The sequence below is a fragment of the Penicillium chrysogenum genome (genome assembly GCF_028827035.1).
Source record: "Penicillium chrysogenum strain IBT 35668 chromosome Unknown utg000004l_segment0_segment0, whole genome shotgun sequence".
Lineage (NCBI taxonomy): Eukaryota > Fungi > Ascomycota > Eurotiomycetes > Eurotiales > Aspergillaceae > Penicillium > Penicillium chrysogenum.
In genome coordinates, this window is record NW_026622752.1 from 825,765 (window position 1) to 853,703 (window position 27,939).

At 50.2% G+C, this 27,939-nt stretch overlaps 9 protein-coding genes across 9 annotated transcripts; 4 read left to right on the forward strand and 5 right to left on the reverse strand.

Annotated features, from left to right (window-relative positions):
• Nucleotides 1–1,223: 1,223 nt before the first annotated feature.
• N7489_006237 (Efg1 domain-containing protein) lies at nucleotides 1,224–2,281 on the reverse strand (the record flags this gene model as incomplete). Its single annotated transcript, XM_056711987.1, has 2 exons — nucleotides 1,224–1,801; nucleotides 1,867–2,281. The coding sequence occupies 2 exons, from the start codon at nucleotides 2,279–2,281 to the stop codon at nucleotides 1,224–1,226; spliced, it is 993 nt and encodes a 330-aa protein (XP_056565702.1).
• A 265-nt stretch (nucleotides 2,282–2,546) lies between these two features.
• Nucleotides 2,547–5,623, forward strand: N7489_006238 (uncharacterized protein; the record flags this gene model as incomplete). The annotated part of the gene is made up of 4 exons (XM_056711988.1): nucleotides 2,547–3,096; nucleotides 3,148–4,149; nucleotides 4,204–4,296; nucleotides 4,347–5,623. The coding sequence occupies 4 exons, from the start codon at nucleotides 2,547–2,549 to the stop codon at nucleotides 5,621–5,623; spliced, it is 2,922 nt and encodes a 973-aa protein (XP_056565703.1).
• Nucleotides 5,624–7,213: 1,590 nt separating this feature from the next.
• N7489_006239 (F-box domain protein) lies at nucleotides 7,214–9,427 on the reverse strand (the record flags this gene model as incomplete). Its single annotated transcript, XM_056711989.1, has 1 exon — nucleotides 7,214–9,427. One exon carries the CDS (start codon nucleotides 9,425–9,427, stop codon nucleotides 7,214–7,216), a length of 2,214 nt encoding a protein of 737 aa, XP_056565704.1.
• A 1,616-nt stretch (nucleotides 9,428–11,043) lies between these two features.
• On the reverse strand, nucleotides 11,044–14,937 carry N7489_006240 (serine/threonine-protein kinase; the record flags this gene model as incomplete). The annotated part of the gene is made up of 4 exons (XM_056711990.1): nucleotides 11,044–11,312; nucleotides 11,373–14,338; nucleotides 14,400–14,544; nucleotides 14,913–14,937. 4 exons carry the CDS (start codon nucleotides 14,935–14,937, stop codon nucleotides 11,044–11,046), a joined length of 3,405 nt encoding a protein of 1,134 aa, XP_056565705.1.
• Nucleotides 14,938–16,067: 1,130 nt separating this feature from the next.
• Nucleotides 16,068–18,533, reverse strand: N7489_006241 (GTPase-activating protein GYP6; the record flags this gene model as incomplete). The annotated part of the gene is made up of 6 exons (XM_056711991.1): nucleotides 16,068–17,290; nucleotides 17,348–17,490; nucleotides 17,545–18,062; nucleotides 18,128–18,289; nucleotides 18,354–18,459; nucleotides 18,511–18,533. 6 exons carry the CDS (start codon nucleotides 18,531–18,533, stop codon nucleotides 16,068–16,070), a joined length of 2,175 nt encoding a protein of 724 aa, XP_056565706.1.
• A 1,508-nt stretch (nucleotides 18,534–20,041) lies between these two features.
• Nucleotides 20,042–21,094, forward strand: N7489_006242 (uncharacterized protein; the record flags this gene model as incomplete). The annotated part of the gene is made up of 1 exon (XM_056711992.1): nucleotides 20,042–21,094. The coding sequence occupies one exon, from the start codon at nucleotides 20,042–20,044 to the stop codon at nucleotides 21,092–21,094; it is 1,053 nt and encodes a 350-aa protein (XP_056565707.1).
• An 835-nt stretch (nucleotides 21,095–21,929) lies between these two features.
• On the forward strand, nucleotides 21,930–23,441 carry N7489_006243 (uncharacterized protein; the record flags this gene model as incomplete). The annotated part of the gene is made up of 1 exon (XM_056711993.1): nucleotides 21,930–23,441. The coding sequence occupies one exon, from the start codon at nucleotides 21,930–21,932 to the stop codon at nucleotides 23,439–23,441; it is 1,512 nt and encodes a 503-aa protein (XP_056565708.1).
• Nucleotides 23,442–23,785: 344 nt separating this feature from the next.
• On the forward strand, nucleotides 23,786–26,333 carry N7489_006244 (fungal specific transcription factor domain-containing protein; the record flags this gene model as incomplete). Its single annotated transcript, XM_056711994.1, has 9 exons — nucleotides 23,786–23,816; nucleotides 23,861–24,053; nucleotides 24,104–24,201; nucleotides 24,254–24,409; nucleotides 24,456–24,994; nucleotides 25,045–25,315; nucleotides 25,369–25,541; nucleotides 25,604–25,787; nucleotides 25,840–26,333. The coding sequence occupies 9 exons, from the start codon at nucleotides 23,786–23,788 to the stop codon at nucleotides 26,331–26,333; spliced, it is 2,139 nt and encodes a 712-aa protein (XP_056565709.1).
• A 175-nt stretch (nucleotides 26,334–26,508) lies between these two features.
• On the reverse strand, nucleotides 26,509–27,884 carry N7489_006245 (NAD(P)/FAD-dependent oxidoreductase; the record flags this gene model as incomplete). Its single annotated transcript, XM_056711995.1, has 2 exons — nucleotides 26,509–27,603; nucleotides 27,675–27,884. 2 exons carry the CDS (start codon nucleotides 27,882–27,884, stop codon nucleotides 26,509–26,511), a joined length of 1,305 nt encoding a protein of 434 aa, XP_056565710.1.
• Between the last annotated feature and the right edge of the window lie 55 nt (nucleotides 27,885–27,939).

Below are 27,939 nucleotides of genomic sequence, written 5' to 3' on the forward strand. Positions count from 1 at the left end.
GCACTGGGGGTTTGTGCCTTTTATCTTTATGTTTTCCGTTCACGATATGCTTTCTTTGCTTTTTGTTTTTTCTTTTTCCAGTGACACATGGTTGATCACTGTGCTTTGCAATCATTACTACAATATCCTTGAATGTTGGCATTTCTACCACTTTGAAATGGATTATCTTCATTTGAGAACTACTTGCTTTCTTTGAAAACCTCGTCATTCAGGCTACTACAAGATGCAAGACAATCGGGATCAAAGGTGGGATCAGGACACATGCCCATACCCACGGCACAAGAATGAGCGCCCAAAAAGCCATGTCTATTCATTCTAATGGCAATAGACAGGAACAACTCCCAAAAGAAGTTTTGAGTAATGGTTTGCTTATAACTGCGTACCTTTACCTAGGTACCTAGGTATATACTTCCGAGGCTGAACATTCTGCTCTGAGTCTATGAGTTGGAAGTATAGACCACTGGGGACGCCAGCCCTATTGAATTTTGCTCCTAATAAAAATTGGCCATCTACGTAATATCTAACTTATTATAGCCTTATAACGAATTGAGTAAACATTCTAGGCATATATATGTTATACATCATAATTCCATTTTGTAGGAATTGCGCTGTTTCCTCCATTCTACTACAGTTTTCGACTCTAAAAGGGCATCCAAAAAGACATCCAAAAAGACATATAGATAGAACACTCAAAAGCATGTCGGTGTGTTCTTACATATATATGATTCCTCTGGAGCCCGTCTTTCCGGGATTTCTTCTGCCTCTTCCTCCTCCCCCTTCTAGCGCCGGTGTGGTCCCCGCCGACCACCCAATGCTCCTCTCCTCTCCGCCGGCGGCGCTCGTGTGCCGCGCCCTCCGCCTTCCGCCAGAATTAAAAACTGGAGACAGGACTCCATCAAACATTTTCTTATGTTCAAGCCATGGAGCAGTCGAGGATTATGAGGCTTCTTTTTGTGTTTTAATCAATATAATTGTCCAGACATTTCGGCCATATGAGATGAACATGACTTCTTGACTTGAGGTCTTTTCACGTCGCTCCTTCGTTGTAGTTGTAGAACTTTATATACAGTATATGCTTACCAAAAATACTTGTATCAGTTGCTGAATCATCTTGAACAGATATTGGTTCACTTGGCTGTATTGTAATAGAATATGTAAAATGCTAGTGTGGATATCAAGACAAATAAGAAATAAAGCAATTCTGCATCGAACTTGTGAATTGGTTACTCAAAGAAACCACCATCGCTATCATCTTCGTCCTCCGCGTTGGGCTGTTGCGATGCCTCGTGTTGCTTGGAGGCCTGCTCGTTGCGTGCAGTTTTCTCTTTCTTGCTGCTCTTCTTGTCATCTTTAGAAACATACTTGTCCTTCTGGGTAGCAGCCTTGGTCTCTTTCTTTTGCTCTTTCTTCTTGCTCTGCTCCTGGGAGTTTGCAGATGTAGTCATGCCAGAAGACGAAGACTGGATCTTCTCTCCATTGGCGTTGATGTACAGTTTTCCTTCACGAAGAAGGTCCAGTGTCTTTTCCTCCATACACTTCTCAACGACAGACCACAACGGGGGTTTGGCATCATTGGATTTAGTCTCCTGCTTTTGCAATTCTGACTCTGGATCTGTTGTATCGTGTTTTCCATTGGGGTAGAGTGCAATGTATTTCTCGGTGAGAGGATAATAGATCGTGTAGTTGAGGTTCACACGGCAATTGTGGATCTTTGCCGCAAGACGAGCCTTTTGTTTCGAATCCAGATCTTCTTTCTCACGGCGAGTAAGTCGGTTGAGTTCCTTGGTGGCTGTTTTTCGGTCTGTTCAACGGAAACAAAGTACGTTAGCTAGAACCCAGGACCATTCAGACGTATCGGCCACATACCAAGGAATCGGACAAAGTGGTATTTCTTGATCAATGATGACCGTTCTCTGCGCGCAGTTTCATCTGCAAGATCTTGCTCATATCCAGCGAGAGCACGTTCCTGCAAGATGCGAGCATCGGCAGGCAAGTCCACTTTGTTGAGTAGGCGCTTCACATCGCGGATTCGCTTTTTGAGATCGTTGATCGACGGGTATTCCTTTTCGGGCTTGGGAGCGAATTTGTCCTTGAATTGCCGAGTTACTTTGGGCTTCGCTGCATCGCCTTTGCTGAAGTCCACGAATTGGGCTTGGTCATCTGCTTTGTTTGCCTTGCGGTGCACCTTCTTGCGGGCCGGGGGAACCTCCTCTGACCCATCCCGGGTCTTCCTCTTTGAGGGGGCCGACTGATCGATTTGGTTTCGCGTGTCTGTAGACATGTTTTTGGTCTAACAGAAAGGAAAGGAAAAAAGAGGTCGAAGCTACAGCAGAAAACGATAAGAAAAAAGATATCGGCGGATTTATCGGCCCGTCCCCAGATTGGCGCCAACCAATGAGCGTCTGCGTCGATCGCCATCACCGCTGCCCTCTCGCGTCGCATTGATTTGATTTACTTCAATTGTCCACTAATTTGTCTAACTAACAGTCTGAATTTACTCATGTCACTGATTCAATTATTGAACTGAGCTTAATAAAAGGGCCAGCATGGAGTCCGCCATTCGCTGGTCCCCGACCTCGTCGGCCACTGAACAACGCTTCCTGTCGGTCGACGTCACGGGAAAATCATTTCGTCTATGTAAAGTGACTGGTTTTGATGGTAACTATATACGCCACGAAGTGCTATCTACCCTGTCCAATGTGCCTGGTTTCCGCGCATTCGACTGGTCTACTTCAAATGAGAACTTGATCGCCGTGGGCCAGTCATCTGGGGAGGCCACTATCCTACGCCTTGATGGGGATGCCAAGGAGTCTCTTTCATTCCCAGTCCGCAACCAACGGTACTGCAATGCGGTTGCGTTTAGTACACACGGTCTTGTGGCATCGGGCCTCGATCGCGTTCGAAATGACTTTTGCTTGAACATCTGGGATGTCAACCAGCGACTCAGTCCTGCTGGTGGAAGTAGAGGATTTACCGAGCCCTTGCGAAAGCTGGCCAGCTCAGAGCCTATCACCAGTATCAAGTTCTTTCGAGACCAGCCTGATACCATCGTAACTGGCGTCAAAGGCCAGTTTGTTCGCATCTATGATTTAAGAGGTTTGTCTTTCCTAGCTTATATCCACAAAAGCGTGACTGATTTTGTAACAGAGGGACCTGGGAATCCATCATTGCAATTTCCCACTCGATGTGTCCATAATCTGGCTATTGATTGGCTTGATGAGAACTATATTGCATCTTGCATTCCATCAAATGAAAGCACCATCTGCGTGTGGGACCGGCGCGTTGGGTCTCGACTGACATCTCCATCAATGGGGTCTTCTGCCAGCGTTGCAGACTCAGGGCAAGCAACGCCTGCTTTGGAACTTAAAAATGTTTTCCATCCGAAGTCCTCCATCTGGAGCTTGCGCTTCTCAAGGACGAACCGAGGAAGCCTCGCTGCGCTCTCCAGCAACGGTCATTTCAAGAATTACGACATTGCTAAAGACTACTTGCCGGAGGAGTATCGCTCTTCGATAGACGAGACTCTTGGTCAGGGGTCTTCGAGAAATTACCCAGAATCGGTATACACCAAGCATGTGCGGGACGTATGCGTACCCTTTGATAATCCGACTCGCAGCTACAAAGAAAAAGACCGGGTTGTCTGTTTCGATTCCCTCAATCTTAGCTTGTCACCTCAACCAAGTGCGATCGCACTCGACGGCAATGGGCAGCCCCAGATCATCACCGCGCGACCGCCGTGCGCACCGGTTGATCTATCTTCACGGAGTGTATTAGCCTGCGGCATCTCATCGAGTGACTCAGACGTGCGATCGATTCACCCACTGTCTGAGCACATTTCGCCCATCTCAGACCTGATCGGGAACATCAGATCACGCGTCTGCTCGACTTCTCAAGAGCATGGGGCAAACTCAAATGGCCAACTTTTCGTGTCGAAGAACCTTGGTTTCGAGCCTGTCCCAAGTCATGAGAACCGGGAGCGTGTCATGGCTCTCGGGGTCATGGGTGTTCCGCTTACTGCGAAAGAAGCGCTCACTCTATGCACAATTAATCAGTCGAGGTGCAAAGAGGGTTATCTGTTCGATGAGGCTCGAAACCGAAAAGTGGCCTCTGATGATCAAGCTCTGCAAGATTTCTGGGGCTGGGTTGAACGTGAGTGTTTCACTTTTTATAGGGGTCGTAACCACATATCTAATACATTTCTAGGTGCTCGAGTTGGGTCTTCTGGGACATCAATGGTTGTCAATGGCTTGGACCTGAATTATCTAGGTGTGAGCAGTGTCTGGAATAATGACCTAGGTTTGTTTGTTCACTCGGTTCTCAATCTTTCTCAAACTAACCAAGAACAGGCAAAGGTTTCGAGCAACGTTGTATCAGCGCTAAGAAAGATGATGCTAAAACAGTTGCGGATGCAGTGGCAACTTTGGCAACTCAGCTAAATCTCCCCGAGACAAACGGTTGTGACACCGCTTACCCCGATCATCGCCGACTCTGCCTTCGTCTCTGTGGCGCGACGCAAACTTACCGTGAGCTGGAGGAATCAGTGAAGAATTTATCTAGCGAAGACCAGCATACTAAAGCTGCTGCATTGGCTGTCTTCCAGAATGAACCTAAGCTGGCTTATCTCGGACTTCGAAGCAACAACCCCACCCAAGCTCATAAATTACTGGCCATGGCGATTGCCGGTGCCTCCAAGGGGGACAACGGCACAGACTGGGAGGATACCTGTGCAGAAATCGCCAAGGAGCTCACCGATCCATACGCTCGGGCCATCCTGGCCCTTGTGAGCAAAGGCGACTGGAACGCAGTTATCAAGGAAACCACATTACCTCTGAAGTATCGTGTAGAGGTCGCGCTGCGCTGGCTTCCAGATGACGAACTAACTGAATATCTGAAGGATGCTACAAGCCAAGCAATTCGCCAGGGCGATATTGAAGGAGTTGTGCTCACGGGCTTGGGTCATCTGGCCATGGGTCTGTTCCAATCGTATATTGGGAAATTCAATGATGTCCAAACACCCGTGCTAGCAATGAGCCATACGGTGCCACGGTTCATCAGTAACCAAAAACACATTGTCCAGTTCGAAGCCTGGCGGGAGACCTACCGGCGACAGATGAACTCCTGGAAACTCCAACTCGAGCGAGCCCGATTCGACGTTGGCTCTCGTCGTTTCGCGGTGACTGCAGACGGTCGCAAACTCATGCCGCCACCGCCGCAGCAAGTTAGCCTCACCTGTAACTACTGCACGAGTCCGCTCACCCAGCACGACGCTTCTTCCCAGATCTCCCCGTCTACCAAGAGTGCGGAACATGTCCATCCCACCACGGGCAACCCGCTGGCACCCACCGTCATGTCTGGGACTGTGTGTCCGCGGTGTGGTCGACATATGCCGCGCTGCGGCGTGTGCACCTTGTGGCTCGGCTCACCAGACCCAATGTCACGCGCCAGTATTGCAGCCGATGCCGAGGCGGGTTCGCGCGAACCTACTGAGACTGAGGTGATGCGGCGGTTTGTGGTGTTTTGTATCCATTGCAACCATGGATTTCATGCGAATCATGCGAGCGACTGGTTTAAGCGGCATAAGATCTGTCCTGTGGCAGAGTGCAACTGCATCTGTGATCGGTGATGGGCTCGCTGATTTGCATTGCCCGTTTCTGAGCCATGGACTAGATCTTCGGGCTTGTCTTTCTGCGATATTCTATACCCAATTCGATTTATATGAGAAGAATGATGAAAGAGTATGCGGTTCTCTTTTTTCCCTAAAATATGTAGAGAGTAGCTTTGCGTCAAATCGACCTAAGGTCCGAACCCGTGGCTGACAAGTCTGTATAGTGAAAATATTTCTGCTGAAACATGGAAGAGATCTCGATATTACCAATGCCAGCGGTTTCTAGCGCTGTCAGAGCCCTGTCCAGTCGCAATCTTTGACCGGGAAGATTTGGCTCCGTTAATCAAGTTCCTTCTGAGTCAAGGCCCGGGGGGCATGATTGATGACATTCCTTTCTGTTGGGCATCTGCTAAGACAAAGGCCCGAGACTTACATACCGCTAAGCTAGTGATATCGTTTTGGAAATGGCGGCCACGGATGAACCGGACTGAATAGTGCCATATCATAACGATATATCGCCATTGGGATCTGCTCCTGCGGCCACGAAAAGACGGGCGTTGCGTGGCAGATATTATAGGGATTGGTATGAAGGCACGGGAATGACTCCATTCGGCCCTAAGTATTTCTAGTTGAAGCCGTTCCTGCTTAGTTGCTTTTTTCTCTCTTTTCTTTTCTTTTCTTTTCTTTTGCTGCACTTAATGGGGCGTGGCGAGCCAAAAAGGCATCCGGTACAGCGGAATCTGGGTTGGCTGCAGCGTGGATTATAGTCTCATGATCACGAGTATCATCGAGATCTTCCTTGATTCGTACTGACAGAAAGAGATTAGAAAAGAATGAGCGAGTTCTTTGACCTTAGGTATGTTCACAGTAATCTTTAAAGATTTGACTGAAGGGAGCGAGGTCGGGAAAAGAAACAACCTTGGCAAAGTGACTTGAATCCGAAGTGACTTAGAAAAGAGTGTTATACATCGTCAAGGATAGAGGCCGCATAAGCAGCCACAACGCCCGCATAGATCTATCAGCCTAGGGGATATGAATTGGAAGTAAAGTGCCATAAAAGCAGCCGGAAAGGCGACATGAATTTCAAACTAGAAAGGACTAGAGGGAGCAAAGAACTAGAAACGCCAATCATCTCGCCGCTAACACGTGTAGATACGTATGCTAGAGCTAACATCTCGATTTGGGAGAAGATGTGGACGTATAAAAGCTCATAGAACAGCGCCGGGGCTAAACTGGGACAGCAGAGTACGGATAGATATGACGGTAGGTGGTAAACAGATACGGAGAGAGATAGAGATAGAAATAGAAATAGAGAGTGGGGGAGTGGGACAGAGAGAGAAAGGGCCAGGAAAGACAGGTCAAACGCGAAAGAAAGTGTGTATTGGGAATTGTTGTCCCAGAAAGGGGAAGTCATATCAAGCGTAATTCATAGCAGGTTGAGAACGACCATTAGATATGATCTTCAGTATCAAATGGACATCCATTTGAGATGCCAGCGATCCTGCGCCAGCAGAGTCGAGCAGCGTCTTGCGTCTAGCTCGAACATCAGGTGTTCCCAGAACACACCGGAAGAAAACAGCGGTACCGACAACTCAAGAGGCATGTACCTCACATGACAATACAGCTGCTACCGCTCTGGGCTCGCCTGCGTCTCCCGCCAAGGGCAGAGATAGAACCTACGCCATAACCATCGTTATCGTCTTCGTCTTCATTGTACAGACGCTCCGCTTCACGGGCACGACGCCGGCGTCGACGCGCACCAGCACCAGCCGCACCAGCCTCCTCAGTGGCGATCATGTATTCGGCCCATTTCCGGTCCAGCCGGGATGCAGCGGCGAGATCGCCGCGCAGGACACGTTTTGTGTGTTCATCGACGGTCATCTGCCAGCCGTAGAAACACTTGAGCTGGATGACTTCGTTGGGATAGGTTGGTGCTGGGGACGGCGAAGGTGAGGAGGCTGGAGTGACGAACGTACTTGTCTCCGGGGAGGAGCCAGCGTCGGACGTTTGTGTCACCGTCACCACTGTTGAAACGGGTTTGCGGGACGCGCGCGGGATGTATGCGTTGCTGGAAAGGACTTCCCTGACCCCTGCCCAGGTGACGTTGGCGCAGTCGAATATCATAAGGCGTAGTCCGACTTTGGGGAGTTCGTCGCTGTACCCGCGGCGGCGGATGCGGAAGCTGGCTTCCATCAGGGTCAGATCTGATACTCTGGTGTTGTCCATTTCGACGGATCGGAGTTTCGGGCAGTTCTTCATTACCCGGAGCATTCCCGTGTCGCTGAGACTCTCGCAGTAGCTGATGTTCAGGTGTTCCAAGTTTTGGGCACATGGGGATTCAGCCAGCTGTACCAGGGTAATGTTTGTCAAGTTCTCTAAATCCTCCAGTTCCAAATGCGACAGCTTTGGCGTTGTGCTAATGACATTCATAACAGATTCATCGGTCAGATCGGAGCACTGAGAAATTTGTAGGCCCTCCAGATCTGGAACGTTATGGGCCAAGCTTTTCAATCCATCGTCGCTCACGTCAGGGCAATGGTGAAGGTCCAAATGACGGAATTTCCGAGGCGGGACAATGGGCCGATCGGTCAGAATGTCCATACTGGGGTTATCCCCATGCATCAGCATCTTCAGGCTGCTGTCAGTCAGGTCGGTACGACTCATGATCAAGCGATCCAAGGTATTGCGCTCGAACAAAGCTAAAGTGAATTTCTCATCCTCAAACCCACGGATTTCGCTGGCCCGAAGATCCTTCAATCGCTCACAAGACCGGACGATCCGGAGAAGACCGGTGGTATCAACATGATTACACCAAGAAACATTCAATGTCTCAAGCTGCGGACAAGACCGTGCAATGACCTTCATGGCTGAGTTGGTGACACTCGTCAGACCCGACAAATTGATGTATTCCAAACGGGAATTACGAAGGAGAAAAGAGTAGATGGATGCCTTGTCGATACGACACCCCTCGAGCGAGAATTTGACAACATTCCGGCACAGATCGGACATGCGTTCTCCATCCGTGGACCATTTCTCGCGCATCTGAACGCAGCCTCTGAGATTGAGGTCTCGGACAAACGGACCACCAGAAGTGATAAGCTTGACCAACACATCGCTCGGGATCTTAGAGTAGTACTCGGTTGTATCAACCTTGGACCATAATTGTCCGTCGTAGCACATCTCATTCCACGTCTTGGACACAGAGGAGCAGCAGACAATTTCTTGCGGGGTGAGGTACTGGAAGATTTCTATTTTAAGCTCTTGTGGCATATCGCCCCAGAAATCAAGAGATCTGGCCGGCTGGGATTCTGGAGTGATGACCTCCTTCTCCACCTTCACTCCCACCGGTGTCGCAGTGCGCGGCGAACCACGCGATGCTGGCCTCACATCGAAGGGCAAAGGTACGGTGCGAGGCGTAGTGAAACCGGGGCCATCGGTGTCCATCAAACGGATGCGAGCGTTTGTGCCCTGGGGTTCGTAGGGAGAACTGGAACAACCGGGGGTCGCAGGTCGAGGATTGAGACCGCCATAGAGATGGGAGGAACTTCCATTGCCTAGACAGGGCGAGTAGGAAGTCGACGATAACGACACACAAGAGAGAGACGCCTTATTGTCCCGGCGGTAGCTAGTGGTTGATGAGGAACGTCCGCGTCTGGTCAGTGTCGGGCTGGAGGACATTCGCTGGAGACTCTGCAGTAACTTCTGACGGCCCTTGAGTTTCGGCGGTTGCTCCAGTGGGATCTGGCCTGCCGAATTGGTCGGACTGTTCGGAGAGATATTCCCCGGAGAGGGCAGGATGTCGTCGGATACCTGGGAGGCCATTTTTGCGACTTGATTCAGTTTGTAGCACCTATTCCCTGGCCCACTACTATCTTGTCACGTCTTCCGGGGGGAGTCGGCACAGTACGGAGTATCACGCGATGGAGAAATAACGAGGGAGGACAGTGGAAACGGATATAGCGACGGGCGCAGTCACCGGAAGCTCTTAGATGAGCATAGTGCTAGAACTCAGCGATGACCGTCTTTTTGGGTATTGATCAGCACTTTGAGGAAGAGAGGAACATAAGAGAGGAGCAGAGGGAGGGAAATGATCGAATGTGGGGAAAATCACGTTGACCGTTATTGTTCTACTCGGGGACCACAGTTGAAGAACCGTGGAACAGGTTTCGGCAAAGATGCCGTACAGAAAACCGAGAGAACCGAGAGAGCCGAGTAGCAGATACAGAGAGGATGGGGGAAGGTGAGAAAGGGAGAGAAAGATAAAGAGGAACAAGAAATGGCGGAATGCAGGAAGGGAGTGCGATACATCTACTAAACCTGGGGGTAGCCCAACCATCACATAGCAGACGTTGTACCACGCAAGTACTACTCCAGGGCTACGTTATCTGCTTATCGCTCCCCACCTAGTAGTACTAGGCACCGGTATATACATGCATGTACTAGTAAATGCCGTTCTCTTGGTATTTTCTCTCTGCTTCTTGGGTGACCCTGGAGTATATTGTACAATATATTCTGGTTTCCGTGTACGAGACAGTGTCCTAGCACAGACCGTCTGAGGTGAGACCACCTGGGCAAAGCCCTCGGCTGACGAAAACGAAGAGGAAACAACCCGTGGACGCCCCAGAACCCACTCAAGGCACCGATCCAGGGACATCGCCGAGAGCAAGTTCCTGAGAGGCAAGTCAGATTCATTTTCGCCTCTTTTGGACTGCCCAGGTGCCCAGGTGTTTTCGCTGGTGGGGCATGTGCGGGGGGAAGACACTGAACTGTGGTACGGGGGCAAATAAACCATGGAATGGAACATGCCACATCCAACCGTGGATGTCCTTTTATGGTTAATTTTTAATTTTACCTTTTTTTTTGTTTCTCTGGTGGGTTTCTGTGTGACAACAGAATCCCCAATTGCATTGAATTGGAGAGGTCTGGAGAGGTCCAACTTCTTAACTTGGCATATAAAGTGGAGATTGGCCCCATAGTGATGCAGACTAAGCCACACTAGACTGGGTTTTGCCAAGGACTACACCACTGGAACGTACGCTAAATGTTCCCCCGCAATCCAATCAAAGCCGTACTCCGTTGTATGTAAGTCTGACCCTCTTGGGTCTCTAGGTCACATAAAGATATGCAAAGGTATCGCAGTCAAATGCCATGAAAAGGGGGTGAAGAAAAGAAAAAAAAAAAAAAAAAGCTTAATAAACCCCAGATAAAAAAATAGACGAATCATGCGTTGATGTTCATCATCACCCATCAACGAGAAGAATAGACACTCGCTCCACACCCGAAATGATACCCAGTTGCCCGAAAATTTTTGCATCCATCATCAAACGTAATCAACTTTGTGGGGTATCGCGTTATTTTTGTTATTTTCTTTTTGTTAATATGTTTCAGTAGGTAAAAGGGGAGGAAGAAGAAGAAGGAAGAGTTGTACGAGAAAGGTTTCAAGCCCCCACCATCCAAGGGTGCTCAAGCACTTCAGTAATGGTGAGACGGTTGTCAACGTCGCGATCCAGCATTGTGCGGATGAGGTCAATGCAATCTTCCGAGAAAGGAAGGAAGGGGATTCGAAGGGGGTGGTCGAGGATCTCATCGACGTTGTAGAAGGGGTTCTCTTTGTAGACAATTGTGTAAAGGAGGATTCCCAGGGCCCAGATGTCCTGTTCCTTGCCTCGATACGACCTGCCCTGTAAAACTTCGGGCGCGGCATAGTCTTAACACATCTAGTCAGCATCTTAAACCCCCATCGGTCAAAGAGAGAAAGGAAACTTACCAATAGTTCCCACAAAGACATCAAACGGCCCGTTTTTGATGTAGGCCGCACTCCCAAAGTCGATCAGCTTGATCCGTCCCTCTCCATCAAGAACCACATTCTCATCCTTGATGTCACGGTGTACCACCAGTGCTTTGGTGTGTAAATGATTAACGGCGCTCGCAACCTGTTTGAAGATGTTTCGACACTCCGACTCGTCCATGTTGGCCTTGAGCTCAATATAATCGAACAGGTCCATTCCCGGAAGCCCATGGGGAGTCATTTCGATGTAATAGTTGATATCATCTTCGAAGAAGCCTTCCATCTCCACAATGTTAGGGTGCTTGAGCCCATCCCGCCGGAGGAAGTCTAGAACATGGATCTCCAGTGGCACAGTACCGAGTCGCCGATCACGAGTCCACGTATCCACCAGGATCCGCTTCTTGGTGACGAACTTCAATACCATCTTCTTGTTGGGCTGCTTCTTTAATCGTGCCAATTTGACTTGGCCGTAGGCTCCCTGTCCCATCTCCTCGAGAATCACGTAGTCATTGATCGTTCGTTTGGCCGGAGGGTCATTTTTCGCATTGGCAGCCGAAACCGGAGGAACGGGCTGCGCGGGACGGGCGGCAAGTGGCTCAGAGGCAGCCTCACTGAGTTGCTGACTGAGTGTTGATGTCGGGGTCTGGATCTCCACATAAGCCTTGCTATTATCCGCAGTCTGGGTAGCAGCGCTGGCATCTGAAGGGCGAACGGAATCCGGATCGTGCGTGGGCGAGGTCGGCTTAGAACTTGGTACAGATGATGGCGAGAGACCAGCAGCGGGCCCAGCAGCGTGGAGCTGTCTTGAGTACGTTATCCATAAAGCATAGACCAGTTCCGTGACTGCAATGGTGTCATCACTGTCATCAGAGTCGCTGCTGCGATCGCTGCTTTTCTCTGCCTTATCCTTTGAGAACAAGGTGCCGCTCTTAACCACGCGCAGTTGAATGTCCACGACAATGGTCGAGCCGTCCCGATGTTTCGCAAGCAAGCCACTTGGCTCCGTAAACACGGACGCGGCATTTGCCTTTCCATCCCGGAGAATGGAAAGTGTCCGAGCCCGTCGGAAGCTGTGTTCGGGTATGACAATACCATCAACCAGTGGCACATTGTCCTCCTCTGTTAGAACGTCTAGAATCTCATCGAAATCAGGTACGAGTTGGGTGATGTGGAGTCCCTCCGGTCTTTGTTGACCGAATAGGACCGAGGAGAACACAGAGTTGGAGCTGATCACGTTCAATGATGAGGACGAGAGCACCATCATGCCTGCGACATGAGGAAAGCTGGAGACCTGCAGAGTGCGATCCCCTTCTCCTTTGCCGACAGCAACAGGAATACAGACACCCGCCGCGGTGCGGGCGGCGAAGTGCTTCAGCTCCACGATTTTAGCCAGTCCCTTCTCGAGGGAAGTCTCAAGAGAATCCGATGGCAAACAGGGTAAAAGGTCGGTGATCGACTGGCCCTTTTGGACGACAGATGGGCCCCATATCTTTTCGACTGCACCTTTGGCACTCACGACGTTCCATGAATCGTCGCACTGAATGGAGGCAACGTTCTCTGTGATTTCTTCCAGGACCCAGATCAGGCCACCACGCTTTTCCATAACCCAGACGCTAGCGGATCCTCGTGACCCGTTGCGCTTCTGAATTGGGACCACATCACCGCACAGCAAGACTCCGCGTGACTTATTGGCCGGGTGGTTGTTGTTTCGGGTGTTTCTCGTGCTGGAGCCATATCCATCATCAGTCTGCGCTCTCCGAGACTTTTCTCGAGACGATGGTTTGCTGAGAAGCTGTGCTGTAACTCCATTTCCAAGACCCCGGAACTTGGGATTGACGGCGGAGATGTTAGCTCTTTCAGGCTGAAGTGGCATGCGGGCAGCGGCATCAGTGCTAGGATCTCGAAGTTTAGCCTTGAGCCATTCCCGGTGTTCCTTCTGTACAACCTCCAGGATGCTGAGACGGCGAACTTCGGATTGAAGAACCCCGAAGATGAGGCATGATAGATCATTGGCGGCCAGAATGGTCCATGGTTCCTTTGCTTCGGTCCTGAACACGGCCTGGGAAGCCGGGGTCCATTTGTTGCTATGGGCGTGAGGGGCGGGGATCTGGAATCCCAATCCAGCAGTTGAGGAGTTAAGTGAGGCGAAGGGATCCGCGGAAGAGGTGTAAGGTTGTGCTAGAGTTTCCATCAGCTTGCTCCTGACAGAGACAGAGCATAGGTCCGTGTATGTACGTTTTAAGCTTACGCGCCTGGACGTAGGTGCAGAGACCAGGTCCCGCCTTTGGTTGGAAATACTATCGCTGGGCACCGGGCTCAACAATTGGGAGCCGTCAGAGGGATGTGACCCGGAGGGAATGGAATCCTGGGCGCCACCTCGGGTGCTGACCGGAGAGGAATCGGCATCCGAGAAGGCCTTCTCAAAGATATTGTCGCCATTAATCTCGGCGGGTCCTGTAATGGGTCCCCGGCCTTGGATTTGGTTTTCCTGAGTTTCAAGCATGTTTGCTCGGGCCAAAAGCTCCATCATACCTTGCATCTCCGTGTCCCCACTGGCGTTTGCCTGTGCATTGGCGATCGCGGCATTGCTTGCGGCCCATCCCATCCGGTCGCGCATGAAATCAATAGACCTCTTGAGAATGTTTTGGCGGCTGTGGAGAAATTCCTCGGACTGTTGGGCAAAGGAAAAGGAATGCAGCGATTCCAGGGGAAACCGGTGCAAGTCTTCTAGATCGGTGAAACTTCGGTTCGACAAGTGACCGGTGTGCGCTCGAGATGATGAGCGAGAGCGGGGAGAGGGAACAGGACGCTGGCTAGGTATGGGACCTAGCGATAGCGAAGAGGTAGACATGTTTGGAAGGGTCAGTACTCGTGAAGGTTGGTTGTGGCGTATACGATCCAGCCCAGATGGACCGATTCCATGGTCATTCTCGAATAACGGAGATCTGTTGAGAGACAGAAAGTGTCAACGTTGCGTTAAGAAGTCGAAAGGATGCCGTTGCTGACCTGGAAAGAGGGTCATATCCCGAAGAAACACTGCCCGCGGAGCTCCTGAGGCGGTCTGTCTGTAAAGAAAGATGGTGCAGTCCGGACTCGGATTCGGGCGACTCAGAGAGGGGTCCTAACGGCGACGAAAGAGGACTCGGCTCGCCTAAGTTTTGATCAGCGAGATTCACCTAGCTTATTATCAACCCAATCGGTGCGTCTCGAGGTTTCCATTTCACAGGCCTTCCGAGGAAATGTGACGCTTCCAAATGATCAAGCAGTTGATCTCTGCGGTCAGATGCATATCCGGGCATGTGCTGGCGGGTGGCTGTGATCGCCTGGAAGAAAATTGATTCGCGCCCTGGTTGCTCCCCGAGCCCTTCTTTTCGGAGTGCTCGATGAGTCGTAAGCTCAATCCGAGTGAGATGATGACCTGGTTCTTTACTTCTCACCTCCACTAGTTCCCCAAGGCCCATGAAATGTGAAACAAAGACTTAAATGATCAACATAAAAAAGCATGTGCGCATGACTGACCATCATGGTTGTAAGCCGACCCCATCCCCGAGGTCTCTGTTCTCTCTCTTTTCTCTCTCTTTTCTCTCTCTTTTGTTCTTTGGTTTTTTTTTTTTGGTTGTTATCCTCGGGTTCGAATTCAGATGATCAGATGGGAAACAAAGAAAAGTACGAGGCTCAATCGAAGCGAGCACTCGTGAATGTTTGGAGGGTACGCGACATGTATGGGGCCGGTCATTCGCAACTGTAACGGGGGTTGGGCGGGCAGCTGCCTCGTAGGGTCTCAGGCGGCATATGTGGCGTCGCGGCTGGGCAAGGAGTGAAGGACAAGATGAAAGCAAAAGGCTTTCAAGGGGGAAAAAAAGAAAAAGAACAGCGGGGAAGAGAGAGAGTGGGGAGAGGAAAATGTCAAATGCGAGAAAAAGGGAACTGGGTCTCCCTCTGATGTAATAGCTCAGCTGTGCCCGTATTTTAGATGGTTTGGATATTCCAATTTTCTATATTGTATATCTAACAGCCATGTCTCCTTCAATAACAAAAAAAGAACGAGTACTAAAAATAAAATAGAATAAACATTTTCCCTTGAACAGATGATTTGCCTTGGTTAGATCGGCTGATCGACATGTTTCTATCCCATGTGGCGGAGAATTTTACCACTGAGGACTCGTCCACGGGTAGAATCAGCCATGGAGATCTATACATGTACATATATCCATGGATATGTAAAGATAAAAATCATATATCTCAAAATATCTCAAATAGAACCAAGTACCAAGCTACCATTCTAATACTTGAAGATAATTACCCCGCTCCGCCAATGCAGTATGTCACAGCCAAGTTATTTTCCCATCGAAGAGACTCGAAATGATGCAAAGTGGCTTGGTCGATAGATCCGAGCGGGTTGAAATGTGGAACTTTGACCCCCTGGGTTATTTACTTTCTTGAAAAAGTTAAGACGGGTTCTCTTCGTAAATCAAGACAGAAAATGGTATAGAAAATTAGATTCTGCCAAATAGGCGCCTCCCTTTGTAACAGTGTCTGTACCCCGTTTCTGTACAGGTAATATAATCAATGCAGCCTAGCAGAAGATAAGAAGCGGGACTAGTGGGACTAGCTTCGACCCAGAGTATATGTATCCCCAGTGCATACGCAAGCAGTGACATTGACCGGGAGATATCATAGTGGGCCGGTTCCTGACAGAGGGTCCCGAGACCCCCGAAGGCTGTACAGCGCCAATTCACTATGCTCGGAATCGGGCCCTAGATTGTCATCTCCGCTCAGGCCGAATAAGGCATTGGGTTTGGGCTTCCCCCCGGTTTGGTCAAGATGTCGAGTCTGCTCCGGCGGCGGCGACGTCGAGCTAACAAATCCCGACAGGTTCCGACCACCGCCAAGCATCCATGAGAATCCCGAATCCGTCATAGAAGGTCGTACAGTTGGTCGCGAGCGTATTGCCCGTGCACTCTCCTTCCTGTCACTGTTCGTCCGACTTGCCGTGTCCAGGGTAGGATTGGTTCCACTCTCGGCTTTCGGCCCGGTCGTATCCGCTTTGACGGGATTGATTGTTCGGGATTGACCCTCGTTCGCCACAACGTTGTCGTCTTCTTTGCCCATCGTTGAGGTAACTGTCTCCTGTAACTCGTCCAGTTGGTTCAATTCACCGTCTACACGGGGATCGAGAGGAGGATCTACTGGTATGGAAGAGTCTCCGAGGCAGACCTGGACACTCTCGGCTTTGACCAGAGCCTGCTTGACTGCGCTGTTCGTATCAGAACCGAGGTCCTTGATATTTGCCAGCTGCGAGCCAAGATCATCCAGTGCCTCCCGTAACATCGTCGCCAAAGCCTGGTTCCTTTTCTCGAGTAGATTGATCTTCGTTTCCAGCCTGGCCGAGGCCACTGTAGACGCCATGGGCGCTTTGGATTGTATATCCGAGGCTGATGCCGCGGAAATGGGCCTCGAAGAGACAGGACGCATATTTGGATCAAAATTCATGGTCTGCATATTTTTCCTGGCTTCTGTCACGGCGCCTCGAACGGCTTTGGCTACGCCCCAGGTCTCTGTTCGGCGTTGGATTCCCTGGGAGACATCTTGGAAAAGAGATTCGAGACTGTTGGGGCTGTTTCGGGCTGGTGATCCGGTAGAGGAGTTACTTCCACTGCGTTTCTTGAAGTCTTCCCAAAGGAAGGCCTTTCTCGTAGGCCGTGTACTAGGCTGCTGGCGAAATTTGGCATCAGGCGGTCTACCTGAATATTTTGATATGATGAAACTGCCTCGATCAGCGGTAGGATTCTGTTCCAAATAGAGTGCATCATGCACAAAACTCTGGGTGGTGTGTGGTTGGGGTGAAGGGTAGCGAAGTAATAATGTTAAGGCGGTTGTATAGTCGGCCGTGAGCACTAAATGATGCATGTCAGCGATAAAGATACGATGGAAGATCGAGCAGGTCGACCAACATTGCCAACGAATTCTAAGCAGCATTGCTATGCAGGTGAAATCAACAAGATCAGACCGCAGTCCATGAGCAAATAGTAGATCCCACATGGTCAAGACATCATCAAATGGGACTTCTCGCCCAAACAGAAGGCGCATCCAGCGACTTTTCAGTGAGTTAATATAGAAGAAGATAGATGGGTGTCTGGAGGCAGCTTACGTTAGGAAAATTTGCGGTAATACGTCCACAGCTTCCAGGTGCTCAGCGAGCTCATGATCGATAATTGTCAAGGCTTCCTTATGGAGGTAATGACACCGATCAACAATCGGAATGACATCCATCTGGCCATTTGCCGACCGTGTCTCGCCGTGTTCATAGTATATACGCGCCGTCTGCATGACAGATAGAAACAGCGTAAATGCATCATGTTCCACGAATTGTGCATCAAGAAGCTTTCGCATCAAACCCTCGCTTTTGTCCTTGTTCGCATCGAGATCTTCCAAGTTTGGCTTCACCGAGTCTCGATCTACTGCCCAGAGTATTGGCGCAAGTAATTCGTGCATTCCTTGTCTATAGCCGACGTCCGGATTGAGCTTCGAGTAGACGAACAAGATATCAGTCAACTTGGATTTCGTGTCGGGCTCTTGGAAAAAGAAGTTCTCTTGCAAGCATCGATCGACATCTTGTAGGATCTCGGCACGCAGCGTCTCATCGTGTCGGAGTGTTTGCCAAGGTGACTGATTGTTCCAAGAATTAGTTAGATAGGGATCAAGTTGGGCGAAGCACAGCGTGATTCACATACCTGCTCATCATCCGCTAACGGATCAACAGTCGACTCTAGATCGTCCGGATGTTCGATGTATTTCAAAAAATGATCTCGTAGCGCACGATAAGCATCCCGGGATTCGTCGAGCTTAGGGGCCCATTCAGATTTGTCCAACCCGTCGAAGAGCAGAAATGCCTGCTTGAAGAATGAGCATGTATATCTCCATCTCGCGTTATCAAGCCTACAGAACCTTCCAGCAGACCGATCTCAGTCCGTCATTGCACAGGTTTCCTCCGTGCTCGGATTGCAACGCCGCTCGGAGGTCGGAAGGTGTGTCATTGTCGGAGAACAGGATGTCCCATCTCTTTCTGCAAGAGTCAGTACAGGTGAATAATATGCGGACAATTCAGGGGAAATACCTGGTCTCCTCAATGGTTCTCATTGCTGGGGATGACGAGGAGAACCCTGGAAGATGAGGGGGATGCGGGCGATAGTACCTAGACCGCCCGTGCCTTATCTCGCGCTACTGGCGACATTCCACCGTGATATACTCCGGTTGAGTTCGGATTACGAACTTCGCATATCGAAAGCGAGAAAGATTGCGCCTGGCCTCAGTATATTCGATTTCGTGTCGGCACATTTGCAGAAACCTTCTGCACTGTTGCATCGTGTTTTACACTGGCCGTTCCGCCACGATAGCTATTATTCGGTGTCCCATTCCTGCCCAGGTGGCCATTTATGCTGACTACTACATGCTTGCCGGATCCCCACTTAGGCACTATCTGTGGCTTCTGGAGAGGGAAACGCGACACGATGGACTGGCTTAGGATTCCATTTCGGCCAGCTGCTCACGCCTATTCCAGGCCGTCCCACAGATAAGACAGTGCACTTAGGCTACGATACATACGACGCACGACAACTCCAACTCGATGATGGACCTAGTTGGACTGTACCGCAAAGACGGCATTACACCAACCACCTTGCCAAACTTCGCTGACCTCCATCCAAAGAGCGGTACGAAGGACCTGCTCGTTATGTATGGATCGGCCGGACTGCATCGACAAGACCGAATGGCAGCAGAAATTGTCGGCTCTCTACCCTAGGGCTACAAAGCTATCGCTACGGTCAGAAACCAGCGGCTGCCACATCAGTGCCCTTCTCGTTCGTAGGCCCTGAATGCTAGGAGAAGATAGATGCTAGACGTTGACGTGACGTAGTCGTTCGTAATGTAAATGGGGAGTGCAACAGTTATCCACGTATTCGTGTCCATCATTCATCCACTACAGTCGATACAATGGACCCACCAACCACGATTCGTCCAGATGCTTTCCCCGATTTCTTCACTATGGGACGCCGGAGCGGGACTCGCCAAGATCTTGCTGGGCGCGAGTTCCTGACACACTGCCCCCCCGGACCTTCCCCCCCGGCATCGCATACTAGCCCTCCTGGGCACTACAGATAAAGACGACCTTGCTAGCCCTAGTGAGGACGGGTGGTTTGTATCAGACTTCTACCTGTTCCACTATCTTCTATCCCCGAAATTTCCGCGGCGTGCGTGTTTCCTCGTCCTATTTATTATCCTGTCCGTTCTCTGCTAATATTACGAGTATAACTAGCGCCTAACCAAATATGGCTGACATGCGAGGACCCGTCAGCCCTCGTCAGAAAATACCATGAATACCTTCATGGTAACCCAAAAAGGTGACCGTCGGGCGGTACTAGACGGCGAGAGACTTCCCAACATCTTAGGGGCTGGGAACGTGCGTGTTGTGCCACGAATAGATCTCCTGGAGAGGTACCTCAGCACATTACGAGAGCAAGCAGCCGAAGCGACCCGCTGTGAAGAGCATCTGGTCCTGCTTTTTTTTCGGGCACGGCACCCCGGCCCATGGGATAGAGGTCGGAGATTCTATCCTGCATATGAAAGACCTCCGCCATCTACTGCAACCAATGTCCTCCACCACCATCTTCACTACGTTGTGCTACTCCGGTGGCTGGCTCGTCTGCCCGGATATCAACCAGGAGCAGCTGAACACCACATCTATAACAGCATCGGGCAAGGACAATGAATCATCATCGTGGACCGTCAGCGGCAGTGCTGGGCGCGCTAGCGGCAGCTTAGCCGCCTCTGCCGTTCTACGCTGTCTGATAGACGCCGAGGACGAAACCCAGGAGAGGACAGAGCATCCCACTTACCTTGAACTTTCAAAATCAGTATATAACTGCGTGAAGGACATGGTGACACTCGGTAATTCCCAGCAGATCTACTTCTCTGCGGAAAACGACGAGTGGGAGACGAGTTACCAGCCTCGCCTCGGTCTGCCCCTGGCGTCATATAAGGACAAATGGCTATCTTTACGACAGGTCCCGCCCTCCCCTTCACCCCCTTCCTCGACCAGTAGCCCGGAGCTGGCGAAGACTGGCGGTCGGCGGCTCAAACGCCTAAAGTATCTCGCAGAAGAGTACTTTGCCGCAAAGCCCGGTCCGAACGAAGCCTCTCCGAATATTGGCCTGCATAACTGTCTGCGATCTGTCCTCAATGGTGCTACCTACCCGAAAGAAAAGGTAGATAGCCTGACGGAAACCACGACGTACAGGCTAGGGGCAATGTACGAAGCGGACTACTTAAGGGAGCAGATAGGGTTGAAGTTCCCCTCAATCTTCAGCATGGAGACTCCCCTGGCCCAAATTGAGAATGAGTCCTGCAACCCGGAGTTGTACACACAAACCTGGAGTTTGCTTCTGAAGCGGAAGATCTGCACAACTCCGATTGGGATCCGCCTGCATTTCCCTAAACCCCTCCAGTACCTTACAATTGCGCTGGTGGAGTCATCGACGTCCTGGGAGATGATCCAGGACCAGGTGGAGGCTATGGCCTCTAAGAAAAAGGCCTGGTTCCGGTTCATCTACAGAGCGTGGATGGGAAACCGAGTGGCCCATGACGAAGGGGTGATGAATAGCAGACGAGCCTTCCTAGAGGCTTGCAAAAAGCTCAAGTATTAACCATGAACGACGCCGTCGGCGCCGAAGACGCTATCGCGTCCTTTGAGCGTCCACTCTCCCATTGAAAAACACACAACCGCCATCATAGGAGATGCCATTGTTGCTGTTGTATGAGATGTTGTTTTGACGGAACTTGCCCTCCCAATACAGCAGGTCATTAATGAAGGCAGTAGGTCCCTGGAGGATTGGGAATAGTCATGCGCAAAACGACATAAGGGCTCATTGTTATGTCACCTATCCTTAGCTTCACTTACATTATCGACATGATTTCTATCTCACTCCGTACACGACTACTCTTGCCACATCATCGTCCTCCTCGCCGGCGGCGCTTCCAGGTCAGTCCACGAACTAGTCTTAGCATATTTGTTGTGGATGCCTTTGCTGCCCCAGGCATCCACCCATCGTAGCTAGTTAGTAAGATGATTGGAGCTCGCTCCTTTCTCTTGAATACAAGTCTCTCCCTTCAGCTCTTAGTACCTTCATCCCGTAGTTGCCAACAATATTCTAAGAGTGCGGCGTCCGTCGTTCTGACATCGTACGTGCGTAGTTTGCCAGCTATATCTAAGAGAGCATGCTTGATGGACCAGGCGGTGATCGTCTGTCACGTGCCCCACTATGGTTTGGTCCGACGGCCCTGCCGTCATAGAGCCCATCATGTTCCTGAGTAGGCTACTCACACCGGCAGAAAAAAAAAGCTGCAGGGCCATAGAGGTAGAAGCTAGTTGCATTATATGGACTCTCCGGAAAGTCCGTCACCTGATCGAAAGCGCCAAGGATCCGGTCGATGCACTTTATGTCACCTTTCACAGCTTCATGACACCCGTGGGCATTCAAAATGTCCGCAGATCTACTAGCAGAGTTCGGCCAGGCACCTGCACCAGACAATAAGTCCGGACAACAGCCATCACAATACCAGAAAAACTCATTCTTCGGTGTCGACGACAACGTCGATTTCTTCGGGTCATCGGGGAGTGCTCAGCACAACAAACCTACCCATCCAAACCCGGGAGCAGTCGGGCAATTTGCAACTCCAGCAGCTTCGTGCCAGCGCCCTAGTCATCAAGGATTTGACCTTCCCTTGAATCCACACAGCGATGTATTATTCGATGCAGCATTTGACACGCCAGCAAGTGATGACGACTGGGGTGAATTTGAGGGCCCTGATTCAAATACCCAACATGAACATTCAACAGCTCTTCAGCACTCAATGACAGCCACGTCTCAAAAACCAGAGTCTTGGCAAGATGATCCTCAGGGTATCAAAACAATTGACTTGCTAGATTCACTCTCAGTGCAAGACCCTGTACCAGTTGTGAAACATCCGTCGCAAATTGCCAAAAAGGAACAACAACTCGAACCTACTAATAGCCGAGCCGAGCCGACATGGGATGATGATTCCTTTGATGACTGGGGCGATTTTGCCGATGCGCCTGCTAGCCAACCTCTCCCCAAAGTCTCTGAGAAGAAAACAAAGCCACCTACAAAACCACCTACAAAACCACTCGTCAAGTCAAATAAGCCGCCTGCGTCAACCTGGGATGACGATGCCTTCGACGACTGGGGTGGTTTTTCAGATGGGCCCATTGTGAAGCCGAGTGTGAAGCCTGTGCCCAAATCTAAGCCCACCTCACCACCGACAGCCCCTAACCCAGCTCCTAGTAGCTTTGTCTCTGGGACCCCAGCCCCCGCGGCCACCGTCCGTCCAACAAACATCCCGCCGCCGTCGGTACTTCTCGAATTATTCTTAGATGTGTTTGAGAATCTTCATAAGGAGGCTGCACTCGCAAAATCTCAGCTGCGATCTTCGGCTCCACCGTCGTCCTCATCCTCAAACACCGTTTCAACGACAGCCTTAAATATACACAATGTACTTCAATCGGCCGCCCGCGTAATTGCGGGGCGAAGTCTCCGGTGGAAACGTGATACAATCCTTAGTCAGAGCATGCGAATCGGTCCTGCCCGTTCCGGCAAAGCCGGTGGTATGAAACTTAACAGCGTGAACAAGCAAGAGAACATCAAAGAAGAACAAGACGCTGTTGATGTGATTACTACTTGGCGTGAACGGGCGGCGGTTTTCAATGCGGTTCTACAGGCGGCAGGCCTGCGGCCAATCCCTACGGTACCTGATGCTAGTGCGCTCAAGGTTATTACGGCACGGGCGGACCAGGGCGCACTGAAAGCCTCACATCCATGTGCACTCTGTTCGCTTAAGAGAGACGAGCGAGTGTTACGAGTGGACGAACAAAATGTTCAAGATAGCTTCGGAGAGTGGTGGACTGAGCATTGGGGCCACACGGCATGCAGGCAATTTTGGGAGAGGAATCGAAATCTGCTTGGGCAGCGTTGAAAGATATATAGTTACCTACATAGGAAATGAAAATGAAGTTGTCCGTGTATGCCAGGTGAATGGGGAGAAAGATAACGGCCCCGGGGAAAATGTCAAATGACCAAATCTTAAATCATCGGGAGGGAACCCGACATTTGTCTATCTCTCTCCTCCCCCCTCTAGAACAGATAAGATCTTGTATTCACAGGTGAGCATCTCGGCAAAATTGTCTGATTCGTTCTCCTGGTAACCAGAGAACCCACCTGGGCAGTCATTGCCCTCACGGGTATCACGGACAGGGAACATCCCCCCGCATTTCGGCCTGATTCCTGACATATCTCAACATTGAACACAAATGGCGGGCAATGGAAGAGTCACAAAACGATCGTCAAATGCGTGAGTAACATCTGACTTAATGGAAATGCATACTAACAATTTAGTTGTGTACGATGCCGGAGACAAAAGATCAAATGTTCCGGGTCACAGCCATGCGATGGATGCAGCAAGCGAAAGGTTAGTCAAGATGCTACATGTATCCTGTCTTTCCTTGATATCATCGGCTTATCCGGGATTGTCTGCAAAGCTTTCTTGCATATTCGACGACCGTGATCAAAAGATCCTGGTAACAAAAGGGTAAGTCAAATAAAGTCTGGGGCAGAATCGATAGCTCACATTTATCGCAGCTACATTATGGAATTGCAGCAGAAGATTGCGCGTATAGAGCAGAAAGAGAAGGGCCAAGCAAGCCCTTTTAGTTCGAATTTCGATACTCAGACAATTGGTGCGTCTTAGTTTATACATAGATGGTTAATTTATATACTAACCTGCTACAGATCCCAAAGATCGTGAACGTGTACCCACCCTGGAGAGGACTAGTACACCAGATGACCATAATGAACCTCGGGAGCTGGATGATCTAGACTCTGAGCTAGCCAACCCATTATCGTCTGGTCCTCCTGCTTTTATGTCTGCAGCAAATGGCCGCACCTGTATGTTATGCTGGTTTCCTGGAATGCGCTACTCTGACATCGACAGTCTACCTTGGAACTTCATCCAACTGGTCGTTCACTCGGCGAGTTCTCAGCTTGGCACATCAGCACCTTTATCAGGATGTACTACCCACAGAAAGTTTGATATTTGATGAAACGACCTATGAACTGGGATGGGACGGGCTACGAACAACCCCGAGCCTAGATTTTCCAGTTGTCCCGACTCGCGACCACACCATGTATCTGATCAATGCCGTGAAATTCCGATGCGGGCAATTGTATCACCTCTTCGAAGAGGATGTGTTCATGAGCTCTTTGCAGCAGTTTTACTCGGGAGATGGGCAATCCATGACAAATAGCCTGTGGTACATCCATTTTCTCCTTATCCTGGCTTTTGGGAAAGGATTTGTCCAGCCTAAGGCTCAAGGTAGAAAGCCACCAGGGGTGTCCTACTTCGTCAAAGCTTTGCAGCTTCTGCCTGACCCGACTGCCCTGTACCGAGATCCTACGCTGGGGACGGAAATCTTATGTTGCATCGCCTTATACTACCAGTGTGTTGACTTTCGAACATCCGCACATAACTACGTGGGATTTCCAAATTCCCATTTGAAAAGCCTGACTGACCAATACCCTAGATTGGCCAAGCCATGCGGATAGCTATGGCACAAGGAATGCACACTAGTATGCCAGTCGAAGCTTTAGGACATGACATGGTCCAGAGATCGGGCAAAATCTGGTGGACAATTTACATTCTGGACCGAGAAATGACATCGTTAATGGGTCTGCCCCAGTCTATCAATGACCGATATGTACAAACCCAACTCCCCACCTTTGCAGACCCATCAGAGACAATGTCATTAGGCATGCACATCAAGTTGTCCCAGATCATTGCCGAGGTGAATAGCAGTAAGATTTCCTGAGCCTGCATCGTTGATGATCATCCCTAAAATAATGAACAGCGATATATGTTATCAATGGGCGCATCAACCGGACTTTTCTACTCAGCACTAAAACAGCATTGGCAAACATTGCAGGGCTTGCCGATGAACTTCGCGAGTCATTTCCGCTATACTTGGACCCAGGCAGCGGAATTTCTCGAATATCAGCATACTTACATCTTCAGTATCACCAGGTCCGTGCCTTGTTCTTCGGGAAAAGCGCAACGCATCCGCTAACTACTCACACTATATTCAGTGTATCATCCTGGCCACCCGACCTCTCCTATTCTGCTTTCTCAAAATCCGCTTCGAGTCCCCAGAAAGCTGTCTAGAATCCCTCAACGCATCCCGAAATGTCCGAAACCTGATGCAAATGTGTCTTGAATCTGCCCAGAACATAATCAGTATTCTCTTCAGTTTACAGGGCCAAGGCCTCTTAGGTAAAAACAACCCTTCTATAAAGATAGTCTCCCTCAACTAACATCATTCTAGAAACCTTCCTCCCCTTTGATTTGGAATCAGTCTTCGTATCCACAATCATCCTCCTGATGGGGCCAGCAATCGACCCACGGGTGCTAGAAAGCCACCCCAACTGGCTGGAGAAAGCCTACGCCATCTTCGATGAAATGATCAGAGATGGAAATCAAGTTGCTAAATTCCGGCGATCCGAGCTCCAACAACTACACGAGACATTATTAGGATGTATCTCTGGTGATCAGCCTCGGCAGTTAGCGGTACCTGATTTCTTCCAGCAGGCTGATGTTCTTCCTAACCCGGCTTCCCCTTCTGTAACACCGATCCCTGGGGCTATGCCTCAATCTATTCGATATGATGATGCGCTCCTGAGGCCGGATACGGATTTGGACGCGGAGTGTGACTTTAGTACGATGCTGACTTCGGCTGAGATTATGGCTGTTGCGGACTCGATTGAGAGTTATGATACTGAGTGGGTGTCTAATGCGATGGTAGAACATAGTATATGGTAGATTGCATGCCTGATGAATTGACGAATTACAAATTGATATCCATTGATATTTTCAAACATTATCCGTTCTAAATTAAGTCTAAGCTGGTCTATGACTTGAATGGTAGATGACATGTTTGTCTTCAACTGAAACATGACGTAAATCAATGCATGTACTCTTCTAATATTCAAATAATCTAAAGCTTAGACAAGACAGGTCGAATCTCAGAAAGCTCCTTCGACACTCCAAGACGCCAGCTCACATCACCGCCCCAATTCCCCTTGCTCTCATTGGGACCGGCATGCTTCCATTTCCACCGTGCTTCACGCTGCTGACCAGCCTGCAGGAAATCTGAAACCCACGACCCAAAGATAGGGAACATCTTGAACCCATGCCCAGAATCACCAGACAACAAAACAACCGACGACGACGTCCCGGGAACAAAATCAATAATAAAGTCCGAATCATCCGTATCAGCAAACCAGCAAAGCGACTTCTTAACCAGCGGACGATTCGCAAGCGCCGGAAGCGTCTGTGCGAGCAACTTCCTCATCTGCCTCTCATCATGCTCCGGCACAAACGCACTTTCCTCCAAAGACCCCGGCGCATGAGAAACCCCAGTCACGGGATCCGTATTAACATACCCACCACCCATAGGACAAATCTTCAACAAGTTGGTCTGAGGATCGGGCTCGAAGAGGAAACCCAGATCACGAGCATAGGTAACCGGAATCCCCCGCAGCGCAGAAGTCTCTTCATCGGTAAGATGAACATGCGCAACAGACCACGACTTGGCCACGACCTTCTTCCCGATTTCCGGGACGAGACGACCGACTGCACCGCCCGCTGCGACGATCACCAACGAAGACGGGTGGAACTTTCCGTCCTTCGTTCGGATTCCGGAACTCTTCTTGCCTTGCAGTGTGCTGACGTAGACTATTTCGTCGACTGCGCCGCGTTCACCGAGGTAGAATCGCACACCCGCAGCCTGCGCGGCGCGGTATACTCCTGCCAGGGCGTTCCCGGAGTGTGCATACCCGTCGAAGCGGTTCAGGTATCCATTCCATCCGGATAATGGACCGTCGAGCTGCCAACAGGCTTGACGGATGTCGTCTTCGCCTCTGAGGGGTACAACGTGTGATTTAAGTTGATCGTTCCCGTTTGCCGAAGCCCGGAATCTATTAAGGGTGTCGATGGCTTTCCGGGGGGCTTCGCCAGACACGCAGTGGAGGAACCCCGTCTGGTGGAAATGAGGTGCGAAGAGAGGGGTTTTCCATGCAGCAATGGCTTTCTAATTAATAGACAAAGCACGACCGCCGGTCAGTAACTAACTCGGTCACTATACATCGAAGGTTGACTTACAATTGTCAAATCGGTGTAGAACGGATCCTCATATTCCGCGCGCACGATCTTGTTCAGATCATTAGCGGCTGAATAACGCGGTGGAATATGCTCGTCTCTCTCGAAGACAGAGATATTCGTAAATCCTGAACGAGTCAAATGAAGAGCGCTGGAGAGCCCGAAGGCTCCGCCGCCAACGATGATGATCGGCTCGCTCTTGGAGATAGCCATGGTGAAATGCGATGGGAAATGCCTACCAGATAGTCCAATACTTCTATATCTATAG